At 55.9% G+C, this 21,079-nt stretch overlaps 1 protein-coding gene across 1 annotated transcript in view; it reads right to left on the reverse strand.

The window, feature by feature from the left end:
- Positions 1-10,551: 10,551 nt before the first annotated feature.
- Positions 10,552-21,079, reverse strand: part of LOC148152298 (disintegrin and metalloproteinase domain-containing protein 12-like) — a 657,223-nt gene continuing 646,695 nt past the window's right edge. Inside the window, exon 22 of the mRNA XM_087986062.1 lies at positions 10,552-10,684. Coding sequence (XP_087842188.1) covers positions 10,552-10,684 — 133 coding nt within the window. The remainder of the gene's footprint in view (positions 10,685-21,079) is intronic.

The following is a 21,079-nucleotide window of genomic DNA, read 5'->3' on the forward strand; positions in this document are numbered from 1 at the left end:
GCAGCAGGTCAGGCAGCATCTAGGGAACAGGAGAATCGACGTTTCGGGCATTAGCCCTTCTTCAGGAATCCTGATCTCCAGCATCTGCAGACCTCATTTTCTCTTCACTGAACCTGGGACCTGTTACTAATCCCTCCACACCCAGCATGGATCACTGATCCCTCCACACTGGCTCACTGATCCTGGGATCAGTTACTGATCCTGGGATCAGTTACTGATCCCTCTACACACAGCCTGGATCACTGATCCTGGGATCTGTTACTGATCCATCCACACCCAGACTGGCTCAATGATCCTGGAATGTGTTCCTGATCCCTCCTCACCCAGCCTGGATCACTGATCCTGGGATCTGTTACTGATCCCTCAACACCCAGACTGGCTCAATTTTGATGGGATCTGTTCCTGATTCCTAAACACCCAGCCTGGCTCACTGATCCTGGGATCTGTTCCTGATCCCTCCACACCCAGACAGGCTCAATTTTCCCGGGATCTGTTCCTGATTCCTAAACACCCTGAACTGGCTCACTGATCCTGGGATCTGTTCCTGATTCCTCCACACCCAGACTGGATCACTGATCCTGGGATCTGTAACTGATCCCTCCACACCCTGACCTGGCTCATTGATCCTGGGATCTGTTCCTGATTCCTCCACACCCAGACTGGATCACTGATCCTGGGATCTGTTACTGATCCCTCCATACCCAGCCTGGCTCACTGATCCTGGGATCTGTTACTGATCCCACCACACCCAGCCTGGATTACTGATCCTGGGATCTGTTCCTGATCCCTCCACACACAGCCTAGATCACTGATCCAGGGATTGGTTACTGATCCCTCCACACCCAGCCTGGATCATTGATCCTGGGATATGTTACTGATCCCTGCACACCCAGCCTGGCTCACTGATCCTGGAATCTGTTACTGATCCCTCAACACCCAGACTGGCTCAATTATCCAGGGATCTGTTACTGATTCCTAAACACCCTGACCTGGCTCACTGATCCAGGGATCTGTTCCTGACTCCTCCACACCCAGACTGGATCACTGATCCTGGGATCTGTTCCTGATCCCTCCACACCCTGACCTGACTCATTGATCCTAGGATCTGTTACTGATCCCTCCAACCCAGACTGGATCACTGAACCTGGGATCTGTTCCTGATCCCTCCCACCCAGCATGGATCACTGATACTGGGATCTGTTACTGATCCCTCCACACCCAGCCTGGCTCACTGATCCTGGGAACTATTACTGATCCCTCCACACCCAGCCTGGCTCACTGATCCGAGGATCTGTTACTGATCTCTCCACACCCTGCCTGGATCACTGATCCTGGGATCTGTTACTGATCCGACCCACCCAGCCACAGTGGATCACTGATCCTGGGATCTGTTGCTGATCCCTCCACTCCCAGCCTGGATCACTGATCCTGGGATCTGTTACTGATCCGACCCACCCAGCCACAGTGGATCACTGATCCTGGGATCAGTTACTGATCCCTCCACACCCAGCTTGGATCACTGATCCTGGGATCTGTTACTGATCCCTCCACACCCAGCCTGGATCACTGATCCTGGGATCTGTTACTGATCCCTCCCAACCCAGACTGGCTCACTGACCCTGGGATCTGTTACTGATCCCTCCACACCCAGACTGGCTCACTGATCCTGGGATATGTTACTGATCCCTCCACACCCAGCCTGGCTCAATTTTCCTGGGATCTGTTCCTGATTCCTATACACCCTGACCTGGCTCACTGATCCTAGGATCTGTTACTGATCCATCCACACCCAGACTGGCTCAATGATCCTGGAATGTGTTCCTGATCCCTCCTCACCCAGCCTGGATCACTGATCCTGGGATCTGTTACTGATCCCTAAACACCCAGCCTGGCTCACTGATCCTGGGATCTGTTCCTGATCCCTCCACACCCAGACAGGCTCAATTTTCCCGGGATCTGTTCCTGATTCCTAAACACCCTGAACTGGCTCACTGATCCTGGGATCTGTTCCTGATTCCTCCACACCCAGACTGGATCACTGATCCTGGGATCTGTAACTGATCCCTCCACACCCTGACCTGGCTCATTGATCCTGGGATCTGTTCCTGATTCCTCCACACCCAGACTGGATCACTGATCCTGGGATCTGTTACTGATCCCTCCATACCCAGCCTGGCTCACTGATCCTGGGATCTGTTACTGATCCCACCACACCCAGCCTGGATTACTGATCCTGGGATCTGTTCCTGATCCCTCCACACACAGCCTAGATCACTGATCCAGGGATTGGTTACTGATCCCTCCACACCCAGCCTGGATCATTGATCCTGGGATATGTTACTGATCCCTGCACACCCAGCCTGGCTCACTGATCCTGGAATCTGTTACTGATCCCTCAACACCCAGACTGGCTCAATTATCCAGGGATCTGTTACTGATTCCTAAACACCCTGACCTGGCTCACTGATCCAGGGATCTGTTCCTGACTCCTCCACACCCAGACTGGATCACTGATCCTGGGATCTGTTCCTGATCCCTCCACACCCTGACCTGACTCATTGATCCTAGGATCTGTTACTGATCCCTCCAACCCAGACTGGATCACTGAACCTGGGATCTGTTCCTGATCCCTCCCACCCAGCATGGATCACTGATACTGGGATCTGTTACTGATCCCTCCACACCCAGCCTGGCTCACTGATCCTGGGAACTATTACTGATCCCTCCACACCCAGCCTGGCTCACTGATCCGAGGATCTGTTACTGATCTCTCCACACCCTGCCTGGATCACTGATCCTGGGATCTGTTACTGATCCGACCCACCCAGCCACAGTGGATCACTGATCCTGGGATCTGTTGCTGATCCCTCCACTCCCAGCCTGGATCACTGATCCTGGGATCTGTTACTGATCCGACCCACCCAGCCACAGTGGATCACTGATCCTGGGATCAGTTACTGATCCCTCCACACCCAGCTTGGATCACTGATCCTGGGATCTGTTACTGATCCCTCCACACCCAGCCTGGATCACTGATCCTGGGATCTGTTACTGATCCCTCCACACCCAGCCTGGCTCACTGATCCTAGGATCTGTTACTGATCACTCCACACCCAGACTGGCTCACTGATCCTGGGATATGTTACTGATCCCTCCACACCCAGCCTGGCTCAATTTTCCTGGGATCTGTTCCTGATTCCTATACACCCTGACCTGGCTCACTGATCCTAGGATCTGTTACTGATCCATCCACACCCAGACTGGCTCAATGATCCTGGAATGTGTTCCTGATCCCTCCTCACCCAGCCTGGATCACTGATCCTGGGATCTGTTACTGATCCCTAAACACCCAGCCTGGCTCACTGATCCTGGGATCTGTTCCTGATCCCTCCACACCCAGACAGGCTCAATTTTCCCGGGATCTGTTCCTGATTCCTAAACACCCTGAACTGGCTCACTGATCCTGGGATCTGTTCCTGATTCCTCCACACCCAGACTGGATCACTGATCCTGGGATCTGTAACTGATCCCTCCACACCCTGACCTGGCTCATTGATCCTGGGATCTGTTCCTGATTCCTCCACACCCAGACTGGATCACTGATCCTGGGATCTGTTACTGATCCCTCCATACCCAGCCTGGCTCACTGATCCTGGGATCTGTTACTGATCCCACCACACCCAGCCTGGATTACTGATCCTGGGATCTGTTCCTGATCCCTCCACACACAGCCTAGATCACTGATCCAGGGATTGGTTACTGATCCCTCCACACCCAGCCTGGATCATTGATCCTGGGATATGTTACTGATCCCTGCACACCCAGCCTGGCTCACTGATCCTGGAATCTGTTACTGATCCCTCAACACCCAGACTGGCTCAATTATCCAGGGATCTGTTACTGATTCCTAAACACCCTGACCTGGCTCACTGATCCAGGGATCTGTTCCTGACTCCTCCACACCCAGACTGGATCACTGATCCTGGGATCTGTTCCTGATCCCTCCACACCCTGACCTGACTCATTGATCCTAGGATCTGTTACTGATCCCTCCAACCCAGACTGGATCACTGAACCTGGGATCTGTTCCTGATCCCTCCCACCCAGCATGGATCACTGATACTGGGATCTGTTACTGATCCCTCCACACCCAGCCTGGCTCACTGATCCTGGGAACTATTACTGATCCCTCCACACCCAGCCTGGCTCACTGATCCGAGGATCTGTTACTGATCTCTCCACACCCTGCCTGGATCACTGATCCTGGGATCTGTTACTGATCCGACCCACCCAGCCACAGTGGATCACTGATCCTGGGATCTGTTGCTGATCCCTCCACTCCCAGCCTGGATCACTGATCCTGGGATCTGTTACTGATCCGACCCACCCAGCCACAGTGGATCACTGATCCTGGGATCAGTTACTGATCCCTCCACACCCAGCTTGGATCACTGATCCTGGGATCTGTTACTGATCCCTCCACACCCAGCCTGGATCACTGATCCTGGGATCTGTTACTGATCCCTCCCAACCCAGACTGGCTCACTGATCCTAGGATCTGTTACTGATCACTCCACACCCTGCCCGGATCACTGATCCTGGGATCTGTTCCTGATCCGACCCAGCAGCCACAGTGGATCACTGATCCTGGGATCTGTTGCTGATCCCTCCACTCCCAGCCTGGATCCCTGATCCTGGGATCTGTTACTGATCCGACCCACCCAGCCACAGTGGATCACTGATCCTGGGATCAGTTACTGATCCCTCCACACCCAGCCTGGATCACTGATCCTGGGATCTGTTACTGATCCATCCACACCTAGTCTGGATCACTGATCCTGGGATCTGTTACTGATCCCTCAACACCCTCACCTAGATCACTGATCCTGGGATCTGTTACTGATCCCTCCACACCCAGCCTGAATCACTGATCCTGGGATCTGTTACTGATCCCTCCACACCCAGCCTGAATCACTGATCCTGGGATCTGTTACTGATGTCTCCACACCCAGTCTGGATCACTGATCCTGGGATCTGTTACTGATCACTCCACACTCTCACCTGGATCACTGATCCTGGAATCTGTTACTGATCCCTCCACAACCAGACTGGATCACTGATCCTGGGATCTGTTACTGAGCCCTCCACACCCAGCCTGGATCACTGATCCTGTGATCTGTTACTGATCCCTCCACACCCAGCCTGGATCACTGATCCTGGGATCTGTTACTGATCCCTCCACAACCAGACTGGATCACTGATCCTGGGATCTGTTACTGAGCCCTCCACACCCAGCCTGGATCACTGATCCTGTGATCTGTTACTGATCCCTCCACACCCAGCCTGGATCACTGATCCTGGGATCTGGTACTGATCCCTCCACACCAAACCCACACGACCACTCACCTCCCACCCACACACACACCCACACACCCACTCACCTCCCACCCACACACTCACCCACTCACCTCCCACCCACACACACGCCCACTCACCTCCCACCCACACCCACACCCACTCACCTCCCACCCACACACACACCCACACACCCACTCACCTCCCACCCACACACTCACCCACTCACCTCCCACCCACACCCACACCCACTCACCTCCCACCCACACACACACCCACACACCCACTCACCTCCCACCCACACACTCACCCACTCACCTCCCACCCACACACACGCCCACTCACCTCCCACCCACACTCACCCCCCACCCACACACACACACCCACTCACCTCCCACCCTCACACACACCCACACGCCCACCCACCTCCCACCCACATCCACATACACCCACTCACCTCCCACACACACACCCACTCACCACCCACCCACACACACACACACCCACCCACCTCCCACCCACACACACACCCACTCACCACCCACCCACACACACACCCAAACCAACTCACCTCCCACCCACACACACACCCACACACACACTCACCTCCCACCCACACACTCACCCACTCACCTCCCACCCACACACACGCCCACTCACCTCCCACCCACACTCACCTCCCACCCACACACACACACCCACTCACCTCCCACCCACACACACACACCCACTCACCTCCCACCCACACCCACACGCCCACTCACCTCCCACACACACACCCACTCACCTCCCACCCACATCCACATACACCCACTCACCTCCCACACACAAACCCACCCACCTCCCACCCACACACACACCCACTCACCACCCACCCACACACACACCCAAACCAACTCACCTCCCACCCACACCCACACAACCACTCACCTCCCACCCACACACACACCCCTCACCTCCCACCCACACCCACACACCCACTCACCCCACCCACACCCACACACCCAATCACCTCCCACCCACACCCACACACACACTCACCTCCCACCCACACCCACTCACCTCCCACCCACACCCACACACCCACTCACCCCACCCACACCCACACACCCAATCACCTCCCACCCACACCCACACACCCAATCACCTCCCACCCACACCCACACACCCACTCACCCCACCCACACCCACACACCCACTCACATCCCACCCACACCCACACACCCACTCACCTCCCACCCACACCCACACACCCAATCACCTCCCACCCACACACACGCCCACTCACCTCCCACCCACACCCACACACCCACTCACCTCCCACCCACACACACACACACACACACACGCCCACTCACCTCCCCACCCCCACACACCCCCACACCCACACACCCACTCACCTCCCACCCACACCCACACACCCACTCACCTCCCACCCACACACACACCCACACTCACCTCTGTGTGTGTGTGTGTGTGTGTGTGTGTGTGTGGCGGGGGGGGAGGTGAGTGTGTGTGGGGTGTGTGTGTGGGGGGGGAGGTGAGTGTGTGTGTGTGTGGGGGGGGGAGGGGGAGGTGAGTGTGTGTTGGGTGATGGGGGGAGGTGAGTGCGTGTGTGTGTGTGGGGGTGTGTGGGGGTGGGGAGGTGAGTGGGCGTGTGTGTGTGTGTGTGTGTGTGTGTGGGGGTGGGGAGGTGAGTGTGTGTGTGTGGGGGGGGAGGGGGAGGTGAGTGTGTGTTGGGTGATGGGGGGAGGTGAGTGCGTGTGTGTGTGTGGGGGTGTGTGGGGGTGGGAGGTGAGTGGGCGTGTGTGTGTGTGTGTGTGTGTGTGGGGGTGGGGAGGTGAGTGTGTGTGTGTGGGGGGGGAGGGGGAGGTGAGTGGGCGTGTGTGTGTGTGGGGGTGGGGAGGTGAGTGTGTGTGTGTGGGGGGGGAGGGGGAGGTGAGTGGGCGTGTGTGTGTGTGGGGGTGGGGAGGTGAGTGTGTGTGTGGGGGGGGGGAGAGGAGGTGAGTGGGAGTGTGTGTGTGTGGGTATGTGTGGGGGGGGGGAGGTGAGTGTATGCGTGTGTGTGTGGGGGGGGAGGTGAGTGTGTGTGTGTGTGGGGGGGGGAAGAGGAGGTGAGTGGGAGTGTGTGTGTGTGTGGGTATGTGTGGGGGGGGGAGGTGAGTGTGTGTGTGTGTGTGTGTGGGGGGGGAGGTGAGTGTGTGTGTGTGGGGGGGGGAGGAGGTGAGTGGGAGTGTGTGTGTGGGGGGGGAGGAGGTGAGTGGGAGTGTGTGTGTGCGTGTGTGTGTGGGGGGGGGGTGGAGGTGAGTGTGTGTGTGTGTGGGGGGGGAGGAGGTGAGTGGGAGAGTGTGTGGGGGGGGTGGAGGTGAGTGTGGGTGTGTGTGGGGGGGGTGGAGGTGAGTGTGGGTGTGTGTGGGGGGGGGGAGGAGGTGAGTGGGAGTGTGTGTGTGCGTGTGTGTGTGGGGGGGGGTGGAGGTGAGTGTGTGTGTGTGTGGGGGGGGAGGAGGTGAGTGGGAGAGTGTGTGGGGGGGGTGGAGGTGAGTGTGGGTGTGTGTGGGGGGGGTGGAGGTGAGTGTGGGTGTGTGTGGGGGGGGAGGAGGTGAGTGGGAGTGTGTGTGTGTGGGGGGGGGTGGAGGTGAGTGTGTGTGTGTGTGGGGGGGGAGGAGGTGAGTGGGAGTGTGTGTGTGGGGGGGGAGGAGGTGAGTGGGAGTGTGTGTGTGTGGGGGGGGGTGGAGGTGAGTGTGTGTGTGTGTGGGGGGGGAGGAGGTGAGTGGGAGAGTGTGTGGGGGGGTGGAGGTGAGTGTGGGTGTGTGTGGGGGGGGTGGAGGTGAGTGTGGGTGTGTGTGGGGGGGGAGGAGGTGAGTGGGAGTGTGTGTGTGCGTGTGTGTGTGGGGGGGGTGGAGGTGAGTGTGGGTGTGTGTGGGGGGGGTGGAGGTGAGTGTGGGTGTGTGTGGGGGGGGTGGAGGTGAGTGTGGGTGTGTGTGGGGGGGGAGGAGGTGAGTGGGAGTGTGTGTGTGCGTGTGTGTGTGGGGGGGGTGGAGGTGAGTGTGTGTGTGTGGGGGGGGGAGGAGGTGAGTGGGAGTGTGGGTGTGTGTGTGTGTGGGGGGGGGTGGAGGTGAGTGTGTGTGTGTGTGGGGGGGGAGGAGGTGAGTGGGAGAGTGTGTGGGGGGGGTGGAGGTGAGTGTGTGTGTGTGTGGGGGGGGTGGAGGTGAGTGTGTGTGTGTGTGTGTGGGGGGGGAGGTGAGTGGGAGTGTGTGTGTGTGTGTGTGGGGGGGTGGAGGTGAGTGTGTGTGTGTGTGTGTGTGGGGGCGGGAGGTGAGTGGGAGTGTGTGTGTGTGTGTGTGGGGGGGAGGAGGTGAGTGGGAGTGTGTAGGTGTGTGTGTGTGTGTGGGGGGGTGGAGGTGAGTGTGTGTGTGTGTGTGGGGGGGTGGAGGTGAGTGGGAGTGTGTGTGTGTGTGTGGGGGGGGTGGAGGTGAGTGTGTGTGTGTGTGGGGGGGGAGGAGGTGAGTGGGAGAGTGTGTGGGGGGGGTGGAGGTGAGTGTGTGTGTGTGTGGGGGGGGTGGAGGTGAGTGTGTGTGTGTGTGTGGGGGGGGAGGAGGTGAGTGGGAGTGTGTGTGTGGGGGTGGGGGGGGTGGGGAGGTGAGTGGGAGTGTGTGTGTGGGGGGGGAGGAGGTGAGTGTGTGTGTGTGTGTGGGGGGGGGAGGAGGTGAGTGTGTGTGTGTGTGTGGGGGGGGAGGAGGTGAGTGGGAGTGTGTGTGTGTGGGTGTGTGTGGGGGGGGTGGAGGTGAGTGTGTGTGTGTGTGGGGGGGGAGGAGGTGAGTGGGAGTGTGTGTGTGTGTGTGTGGGGGGGGTGGAGGTGAGTGTGTGTGTGTGTGTGTGGGGGGGGAGGAGGTGAGTGGGAGTGTGTGTGTGTGTGTGGGGGGGGTGGAGGTGAGTGTGTGTGTGTGTGTGGGGGGGGGAGGAGGTGAGTGGGAGTGTGTGTGTGGGGGGGGGAGGAGGTGAGTGTGTGTGTGTGGGGGGGGGAGGAGGTGAGTGGGAGTGTGTGTGTGTGTGTGTGTGTGGGGGGGGGAGGTGAGTGTGTGTGTGTGTGTGGGGGGGGAGGAGTTGAGTGGGAGTGTGTGTGTGTGTGTGTGTGGGGGGGTGGAGGTGAGTGTGTGTGTGTGTGGGGGGGGGGAGGAGGTGAGTGGGAGTGTGTGTGTGTGGGGGGGTGGAGGTGAGTGTGTGTGTGTGTGGGGGGGGTGGAGGTGAGTGTGTGTGTGTGTGTGTGGGGGGGGAGGTGAGTGGGAGTGTGTGTGTGTGTGTGTGGGGGGGTGGAGGTGAGTGTGTGTGTGTGTGTGTGTGGGGGCGGGAGGTGAGTGGGAGTGTGTAGGTGTGTGTGTGTGTGTGGGGGGGTGGAGGTGAGTGTGTGTGTGTGTGTGGGGGGGTGGAGGTGAGTGGGAGTGTGTGTGTGTGTGTGTGTGGGGGGGTGGAGGTGAGTGTGTGTGTGTGGGGGGGGGAGGAGGTGAGTGGGAGTGTGTGTGTGTGGGGGGGGGAGGTGAGTGGGAGTGTGTGTGTGTGTGTGTGTGTGTGGGGGGGTGGAGGTGAGTGTGTGTGTGTGTGTGGGGGGGGGAGGTGAGTGGGAGTGTGTGTGTGTGTGTGTGGGGGGGGGGGGAGGTGAGTGGGAGTGTGTGTGTGTGTGGGGGGGGGGGTGGAGGTGAGTGTATGGGTGTGTGTGTGGGGGGGGGGGGGGGAGGTGAGTGGGAGTGTGTGTGTGTGTGTGTGTGTGTGTGGGGGGGGTGGAGGTGAGTGTGTGTGTGTGTGTGGGGGGGGGGGGGAGGAGGTGAGTGGGAGTGTGTGTGTGTGTGTGTGGGGGGGGGGTGGAGGTGAGTGTGTGTGTGTGTGTGTGGGGGGGGGGGGAGGAGGTGAGTGGGAGTGTGTGTGTGGGGGGGGTGGAGGTGAGTGTGTGTGTGTGTGTGTGGGGGGGGGGGGGGGGGAGGAGGTGAGTGGGAGTGTGTGTGTGTGTGTGTGTGGGTGTGTGGGTGTGTGTCCTGAACTGTCACAGTATCCAAAACGGTATCCTGGGTTTCGAGGGGAATGGCCCCAGGAGATTCCTGCACTCTCAGCCAACTCCCTTTCCCTTTCCTGGTGGTCACCCAGCTACTCTCTGCCTGTACCTTCGGTGTGACCACATCACTGAAACTCTTACCTCTGAAGTGCTCAAGCCTCTCCGATGATCCCGAGTACATCCAGCTCCAGCTCCCTAACACGGTCTCCCCGGAGCTGCAGCTGGGTGCACTTCGCACACGTGTAGTCATCAGGGATGATGGGATTCTCCCTGAGCTCCCACATCCTGCAGGAGGAACATACGACTGCCCTAACTGCCATCTTAGCTGCTGTAAAACTAAAGAGGATAGTTAAAAGGACTTTACCTGACCTCACCTTGACCTTTTAACGGAGCTGCTGCTCTCCGAATCCTCTCAGGCCAAAACCTCACTAATCCCCCTGCTACCAACAAATTTTCCAACAGCATTTCTCTCTACCCCTCCACTATTTGTTTTGGTGGAGGAGGCAGGAAGGAGGGGAACATGACAGTGCTGCAGTGTTTGGGTCTTCAGTACTCCTTGGATACCAGGCCTACTCTCCAGGCCAGGGGACAGCTTCCAGGCCGGAATGTATGGGCCAAAGTGATGCCTCACCCTCTCAGCCACCCTCTGCTGGTCACATGACTTGTGAAACCTGCTCGTTTCCAGCACAGCCCCTGACTGAGTGTACCCCAGAGCATTATGGAGGCTAGATCAATGAAAGTATTTCAAGAGGAGGTGGATGGATGTTTGAAATATAAGGGAGGTTTGGATTTCCTCGGAGTCATTCTGACGGTGGAAGGACCAGCAGCAGTGACTGGGATAGGAGCTTTCTGTGGCTCCAGCTGTGGGCCACCGTAAGGGATAGATACCATGAAGCTCATCCAGGACACGTTCTCAAACTCCGGGTCAATCAGCACCGCAGCATCATTACACATTTATACAGCATCTTCTGCTTTGTTACTTTCCACAGCTACATCGCCTTGGACAACAGTAAGAAGTACCACAGGTAAGGAATCTCTTCAATAACAACAGTGAATGATGTTTGTAATGTTCCACTAACACAGAATGTGGGAAAGGAATTCACAGAAACACAGAGAAAACCCGGGACAACAGCCAGTCACACAAACCCATCAACATTCAGGCAGACAGGGGATCGGAAAGGACAGCATCCTGGGGTCTGTTACTGATCCCTCCACACCCAGCATGGATCACTGATCCTGGGATCTGTTACTGATCCCTCCACACCCAGACTGGATCACTGATCCTGGGATCTGTTACTGATCCCTCCACACCCAGCATGGATCACTGATCCTGGGATCTGTTACTGATCCCTCCACACCCAGACTGGATCACTGATCCTGGGATCAGTTACTGATCCCTCCCACCCAGCCTGGATCACTGATCCTGGGATCTGTTACTGATCCCTCCACACCCGGCCTGGATCACTGATCCTGGGATCTGTTACTGATCCCTCCACACCCAGACTGGATCACTGATCCTGGGATCTGTTCCTGATCCCTCCACACCCAGCAAGGATCACTGGTCCTGGGATGTTACTGATCCCTCCACGCCCAGACTGGATCACTGATCCTGGGATCTGTTACCGATCTCTCCACACCCAGACTGGCTCAATGATCCTGGAATCTGTTCCTGATCCCTCCACACCCAGCCTGGATCACTGATCCTGGGATCTGTTACTGATCCCTCCACACCCAGACTGGCTCAATGTTCCTGGAATCTGTTCCTGATCCCCCCACACCCAGCCTGGATCACTGATCCTGGGATCTGTTACTGATCCCTCCACATCCAGACTGGCTCAATATTCCTGGAATCTGTTCCTGATCCCTCCACACCCAGCCTGGATCACTGATCCTGGGATCTGTTACTGATCCCTCCACACCCAGACAGGCTCAATGTTCCTGGGATCTGTTACTGATCCCTCCACACCCAGCCTGGATCACTGATCCCGGGAACTATTACTGATCCCTCAACACCCAGACTGGCTCAATTTTCATGGGATCTCTTCCTGATTCCTAAACACCCTGAACTGGCTCACCGATCCTGGGATCTGTTCCTGATTCCTAAACACCATGACCTGGCTCACCGATCCTGGGATCTGTTCCTGATTCCTCCACACCCAGACTGGATCACTGATCCTGGGATCTGTTACTGATCCCTCCACACCCTGACCTGACTCATTGATCCTGGGATCTGTAAATGATCCCTCCACACCCTGACCTGGCTCATTGATCCTGGGATCTGTTCCTGATTCCTCCACACCCAGACTGGAACACTGATCCTGGGATCTGTTACTGATCCCTCCACACCCAGCCTGGCTCACTGACCATGGGATCTGTTACTGATCCCACCACACCCAGCCTGGATCACTGATCCTGGGATCTGTTACTGATCCCACCACACCCAGCCTAGATCACTGATCCAGGGATCGGTTCCTGATCCCTGCACACCCAGCCTGGATCACTGATCCTGGGATCTGTTACTGATCCCTCAACACGCAGACTGGCTCAATTTTCCAGGGATCTGTTCCTGATTCCTAAACATCCTGACCTGGCTCACTGATCCTGGGATCTGTTCCTGATTCCTGGACACCCAGACTGGATCACTGATCCTGGGATCTGTTCCTGATCCCTCCACACCCTGACTTGACTCATTGATCCTGGGATCTGTTAATGATCCGTCCACACCCAGCCTGGATCACTGATCCTGGGATCTGTTCCTGATCCCACCACACCCAGCCTGGATCACTGATCCTGGGATCTGTTACTGATGCCTCCACAACCAGACTGGATCACTGATCCTGGGATATGTTACTGATCCCTCCACGCTCAGCCTGGCTCAATTTTCCTGGGATCTGTTCCTGATTCCTAAACACCCTGACCTGGCTCACTGATCCTAGGATCTTTTACTGATCCATCCACACCCAGACTGGTTCAATGATCCGGGAATCTGTTCCTGATCCCTCCTCACCCAGCCTGGAGCACTGATCCGGGGATCTGTTACTGATCCATCCACACCCAAACTGGCTCAATTTTGATGGGATCTGTTCCTGATTCCTAAACACCCAGCCTGGCTCACTGATCCTGGGATCTGTTCCTGATCCCTCCACACCCAGCCTGGATCACAGATCCTGGGATCTGTTACTGATCCCTCCACACCCAGACAGGCTCAATTTTCCTGGGATCTGTTCCTGATTCCTAAACACCCTGAACTGGCTCACTGATCCTGGGATCTGTTCCTGATTCCTCCACACCCAGACTGGATCACTGATCCTGGGATCTGTAACTGATCCCTCCACACCCTGACCTGGCTCATTGATCCTGGGATCTGTTCCTGATTCCTCCACACCCAGACTGGATCACTGATCCTGTGATCTGTTACTGATCCCTCCATACCCAGCCTGGCTCACTGATCCTGGGATCTGTTACTGATCTCACCACACCCAGCCTGGATCACTGATCCTGGGATCTGTTACTGATCCCACCACACACAGCCTAGGTCACTGATCCAGGGATTGGTTACTGATCCATCCACACCCAGCCTGGATCACTGATCCTGGGATCTGTTACTGATCCCTCAACACCCAGACTGGCTCAATTTTCCAGGGATCTGTTCCTGATTCCTAAACACCATGACCTGGCTCACTGATCCTGGGATCTGTTCCTGACTCCTCCACACCCAGACTGGATCACTGATCCTGGGATCTGTTACTGATCCCTCCACACCCTGACCTGACTCATTGATCCTAGGATCTGTTACTGATCCCTCCAACCCAGACTGGATCACTGATCCTGGGATTTGTTACTGATCCCACCACACCCAGCCTGGATCACTGATCCTGGGATCTGGTACTGATCCCACCACACCCAACCTGGCTCACTGATCCTGTGATCTGTTTCTGATCCCTCCACACCCAGCCTGGATCACTGATCCTGGGATCTGTTACTGATCCCTCCACACCCAGCCTGGCTAAATCTTCCGAGGATCTGTTCCTGATTCCTAAACACCCTGACCTGGCTCACTGATCCTAGGATCTGTTACTGATCCCTCCACACCCAGCCTGGATCACTGATCCTGGGATCTGTTACTGATCCCTTCACACCCAGCATGGCTCACTGATCCTGGGATCTGTTCCTGATCCCTCCCACCCAGCATGGATCACTGATCCTGGGATCTGTTCCTGATCCCTCCCACCCAGCCTGGATCACTGATCCTGGGATCTGTTCCTGATCCCTCCACACTCAGCCTGGATCACTGATCCAGGGATCTGTTACTGATCCCACCACACCCAGCCCGGATCACTGATCCTGGGATCTGGTACTGATCCCACCACACCCAGCCTAGATCACAGATCCAGGGATCTGTTACTGATCCCTGCACACCCAGCATGGCTCACTGATCCTGGGATCTGTTACTGATGCCTCCACAACCAGACTGGATCACTGATCCTGGGATATGTTACTGATCCCTCCACGCCCAGCCTGGCTCAATTTTCCTGGGATCTGTTCCTGATTCCTAAACACCCTGACCTGGCTCACTGATCCTAGGATCTTTTACTGATCCATCCACACCCAGACTGGTTCAATGATCCTGGAATCTGTTCCTGATCCCTCCTCACCCAGCCTGGAGCACTGATCCGGGGATCTGTTACTGATCCATCCACACCCAAACTGGCTCAATTTTGATGGGATCTGTTCCTGATTCCTAAACACCCAGCCTGGCTCACTGATCCTGGGATCTGTTCCTGATCCCTCCACACCCAGCCTGTATCACTGATCCTGGGATCTGTTACTGATCCCTCCACACCCAGACAGGCTCAATTTTCCTGGGATCTGTTCCTGATTCCTAAACACCCTGAACTGGCTCACTGACCCTGGGATCTGTTCCTGATTCCTCCACACCCAGACTGGATCACTGATCCTGGGATCTGTAACTGATCCCTCCACACCCTGACCTGGCTCATTGATCCTGGGATCTGTTCCTGATTCCTCCACACCCAGACTGGATCACTGATCCTGTGATCTGTTACTGATCCCTCCATACCCAGCCTGGCTCACTGATCCTGGGATTTGTTACTGATCTCACCACACCCAGCCTGGATCACTGATCCTGGGATCTGTTACTGATCCCACCACACACAGCCTAGGTCACTGATCCAGGGATTGGTTACTGATCCATCCACACCCAAACTGGCTCAATTTTGATGGGATCTGTTCCTGATTCCTAAACACCCAGCCTGGCTCACTGATCCTGGGATCTGTTCCTGATCCCTCCACACCCAGCCTGGATCACTGATCCTGGGATCTGTTACTGATCCCTCCACACCCAGACAGGCTCAATTTTCCTGGGATCTGTTCCTGATTCCTAAACACCCTGAACTGGCTCACTGATCCTGGGATCTGTTCCTGATTCCTCCACACCCAGACTGGATCACTGATCCTGGGATCTGTAACTGATCCCTCCACACCCTGACCTGGCTCATTGATCCTGGGATCTGTTCCTGATTCCTCCACACCCAGACTGGATCACTGATCCTGTGATCTGTTACTGATCCCTCCATACCCAGCCTGGCTCACTGATCCTGGGATCTGTTACTGATCTCACCACACCCAGCCTGGATCACTGATCCTGGGATCTGTTACTGATCCCACCACACACAGCCTAGGTCACTGATCCAGGGATTGGTTACTGATCCATCCACACCCAGCCTGGATCACTGATCCTGGGATCTGTTACTGATCCCTCAACACCCAGACTGGCTCAATTTTCCAGGGATCTGTTCCTGATTCCTAAACACCATGACCTGGCTCACTGATCCTGGGATCTGTTCCTGACTCCTCCACACCCAGACTGGATCACTGATCCTGGGATCTGTTACTGATCCCTCCACACCCTGACCTGACTCATTGATCCTAGGATCTGTTACTGATCCCTCCAACCCAGACTGGATCACTGATCCTGGGATTTGTTACTGATCCCACCACACCCAGCCTGGATCACTGATCCTGGGATCTGGTACTGATCCCACCACACCCAACCTGGCTCACTGATCCTGTGATCTGTTACTGATCCCTCCACACCCAGCCTGGATCACTGATCCTGGGATCTGTTACTGATCCCTCCACACCCAGCCTGGCTAAATCTTCCGAGGATCTGTTCCTGATTCCTAAACCCCCTGACCTGGCTCACTGATCCTAGGATCTGTTACTGATCCCTCCACACCCAGCCTGGATCACTGATCCTGGGATCTGTTACTGATCCCTCCACACCCAGCATGGCTCACTGATCCTGGGATCTGTTCCTGATCCCTCCCACCCAGCATGGATCACTGATCCTGGGATCTGTTCCTGATCCCTCCCACCCAGCCTGGATCACTGATCCTGGGATCTGTTCCTGATCCCTCCACACTCAGCCTGGATCACTGATCCAGGGATCTGTTACTGATCCCACCACACCCAGCCCGGATCACTGATCCTGGGATCTGGTACTGATCCCACCACACCCAGCCTAGATCACAGATCCAGGGATCTGTTACTGATCCCTGCACACCCAGCATGGCTCACTGATCCTGGGATCTGTTACTGATGCCTCCACAACCAGACTGGATCACTGATCCTGGGATATGTTACTGATCCCTCCACGCCCAGCCTGGCTCAATTTTCCTGGGATCTGTTCCTGATTCCTAAACACCCTGACCTGGCTCACTGATCCTAGGATCTTTTACTGATCCATCCACACCCAGACTGGTTCAATGATCCTGGAATCTGTTCCTGATCCCTCCTCACACAGCCTGGAGCACTGATCCGGGGATCTGTTACTGATCCATCCACACCCAAACTGGCTCAATTTTGATGGGATCTGTTCCTGATTCCTAAACACCCAGCCTGGCTCACTGATCCTGGGATCTGTTCCTGATCCCTCCACACCCAGCCTGTATCACTGATCCTGGGATCTGTTACTGATCCCTCCACACCCAGACAGGCTCAATTTTCCTGGGATCTGTTCCTGATTCCTAAACACCCTGAACTGGCTCACTGACCCTGGGATCTGTTCCTGATTCCTCCACACCCAGACTGGATCACTGATCCTGGGATCTGTAACTGATCCCTCCACACCCTGACCTGGCTCATTGATCCTGGGATCTGTTCCTGATTCCTCCACACCCAGACTGGATCACTGATCCTGTGATCTGTTACTGATCCCTCCATACCCAGCCTGGCTCACTGATCCTGGGATCTGTTACTGATCTCACCACACCCAGCCTGGATCACTGATCCTGGGATCTGTTACTGATCCCACCACACACAGCCTCGGTCACTGATCCAGGGATTGGTTACTGATCCATCCACACCCAGCTTGGATCACTGATCCTGGGATATGTTACTGATCCCTGCACACCCAGCCTGGCTCACTGATCCTGGGATCTATTACTGATCGCTCAACACCCAGACTGGCTCAATTTTCCAGGGATCTGTTCCTGATTCCTAAACACCCTGACCTGGCTCACTGATCCTGGGATCTGTTCCTGACTCCTCCACACCCAGACTGGATCACTGATCCTGGGATCTGTTACTGATCCCTCCACACCCTGACCTGACTCATTGATCCTAGGATCTGTTACTGATCCCTCCAACCCAGACTTGATCACTGATCCTGGGATTTGTTACTGATCCCACCTCACCCAGCCTGGATCACTGATCCTGGGATCTGTTACTGATCCCACCACACCCAACCAGGCTCACTGATCCTGTGATCTGTTTCTGATCCCTCCACACCCAGCCTGGATCACTGATCCTGGGATCTGTTACTGATCCCTCCACACCCAGCCTGGCTAATTTTTCCTGGGATCTGTTCCTGATTCCTAAACACCCTGACCTGGCTCACTGATCCTAGGATCTGTTACTGATCCCTCCACACCCAGCCTGGATCACTGATCCTGGGATCTGTTACTGATCCCTCCACACCCAGCATGGCTCACTGATCCTGGGATCTGTTCCTGATCCCTCCCACCCAGCATGGATCACTGATCCTGGGATCTGTTCCTGATCCCTCCACACTCAGCCTGGATCACTGATCCTGGGATTTGCTACTGATCCCACCACACCCAGCCTAGATCACAGATCCAGGGATCTGTTACTGATCCCTGCACACCCAGCATGGCTCACTGATCCTGGGATCTGTTTCTGATCCCTGCACACCCAGCCTGGATCACTGATCCTGGGATCTGTTACTGATCCCACCACACCCAGCCTGGATCACTGATCCTGGGATCTGGTACTGATCCAACCACACCCAGCCTGGATCACTGATCCAGGGATCGGTTACTGATCCCTGCACACCCAGACTGGATCACTGATCCTGGGATCTGTTCCTGATCCCTCCACAACCAGACTGCATCACTGATCCTGGGATCTGTTACTGATCCCTCCACACCCAGTCTGGATCACGGATCCTGGGATCTGTTACTGATCCCTCCACACCCAGCCTGGCTAACTGATCCTGGGATATGTGACTGATCCCTCCACACCCAGCCTGGATCACTGATCCTGGGATCTGTTACTGATCCCACCACACCCTGCCTGGATCACGGATCCTGGGATCTGGTACTGATCCTACCACACCCAGCCCAGATCACTGATCCAGGGATCTGTTCCTGATTCCTTAACACCGTGACCTGGCTCACTGATCCTGTGATCTGTTTCTGATCCCTGCACACCCAGCCTGGATCACTGATCCTGGGATCTGTTACTGATCCCTCCACAACCTAACCTGGATCATTGATCCTGGGATCTGTTCCTGATTCCTCTACACCCAGCATGGCTCACTGATCCTGGGATCTGTTACTGATCCCTCCACACCCAGCCTGGCTCACTGATCCTGGGATCTGTTACTGATCCCTCCACACGCAGCCTGGATCACTGATCCTGGGATCTGTTACTGATCCCTCCACACCCAGACTGGATCACTGATCCTGGGTTCTGTTACTGATCCCTCCACACCCTGCCTGGATCGCTGATCCTGGGATCTGTTGCTGATCCCTCCACACCCAGCCTGGATCACTGATCCTGGGATCTGTTACTGTTCCCACAACACCCAGCCTGGATCACTGATCCTGGGATCTGTTACTGATCCCTCCACACCCAGACTGGATCATTGATCCTGGGATCTGTTACTGATCCCTCCACACCCTGCCTGGATCACTGATCCTGGGCTCTGTTGCTGATCCCTCCACACCCAGCCTGGATCACTGATCCTGGGATCTGTTCCTGATCCCACCCACCCAGCCTGGATCACTGATCCTGGGATCTGTTACTGATCATCCACACCCTGACAGGATCACTGATCCTGGGATCTGTTCCTGATTCCTCTACACCCAGCCTGGATCACTGATCCTCGGACCTGTTCCTGCTCCCACCCACCCACCCTGTATCACTGATCCTGGGATCTGTTACTGATCATCCACACCCTGACAGGATCACTGATCCTGGGATCTGTTCCTGATTCCTCTACACCCAGCCTGGATCACTGATCCAGGGATCGGTTACTGATCCCTGCACACCCAGCATGGCTCACTGATCGTCGGATCTGTTACTGATCCCTCCACACCCAGCATGGCTCACTGATCCTGGGAACTGTTACTGATCCAACCACACCCAGCCTGGATCACTGATCCTGGGATCTGTTACTGATCCCTCAACATCCTCACCTAGATCACTGATCCTGGGATCTGTTACTAATCGCTCCACACCCAGCCTAGATCACTTTTCCTGGGATCTGTTACTGATCCCACCACACCCAGCCTGGATCACTGATCCTGGGATCTGTTGCTGATCCCTCCACACCCAGCCTGGCTCACTGATCATGGGATCTGTTACTGATCCCTCCACACCCAACCTGGATCACTGATCCTGGGGTTTGTTACTGATCCCTCCACACCCAGCCTGGATCACTGATCCTGGGATCTGTTACTGATCCCTCCACACCCTCACCTAGATCACTGATCCTGGGATCAGTTACTGATCCCTCCACACCCAGCCTGGATCACTGGTCCTGGGATCTGTTACTGATCCCTCCACACCCAGGCTGGATCTCTGATCCTGGGATCTGTTACTGACCCCTCCACACCCAGCCTGGCTCACTGATCCTGGGATCTGTTACTGATCCCTCCACACCCAGCCTGGATCACTGATCCTGTGATCTGTTACTGATCCCTCCACAACCTGACCTGGATCATTGATCCTGGGATCTGTTCCTGATTCCTCTACACCCAGCCAGGCTCACTGATCCTGGGATCTGTTACTGATCCCTCCACACCCAGACTGGATCACTGATCCTGGGATCTTTTACTGATCCCTCCACACCCTGCCTGGATCACTGATCCTGGTATCTGTTCCTGATCCCTCCACACCCAGCCTGGCTCACTGATCCTGGGATCTGTTACTGTTCCCACCACACCCAGCCACAGTGGATCACTGATCCTGGGATCTGTTACTGATCCCTCCACCCACCCTGTATCTAAGATCCTGCGATCTGTTTCTGATCCCCTCACAACCTGAGGATCTGGTCACTGATCCTGTGATCTGTTGCTGATCCCTCCCACCCAGCCTGGATCACTGATCCTGGGATCTGTTTCTGATCCCTCC

This window comes from Chiloscyllium plagiosum, unplaced genomic scaffold, assembly GCF_037043375.1.
Source record: "Chiloscyllium plagiosum isolate Xiang-an unplaced genomic scaffold, Cpla_swu_hap1 HiC_scaffold_1, whole genome shotgun sequence".
Taxonomy (NCBI): Eukaryota; Metazoa; Chordata; class Chondrichthyes; order Orectolobiformes; family Hemiscylliidae; genus Chiloscyllium; species Chiloscyllium plagiosum.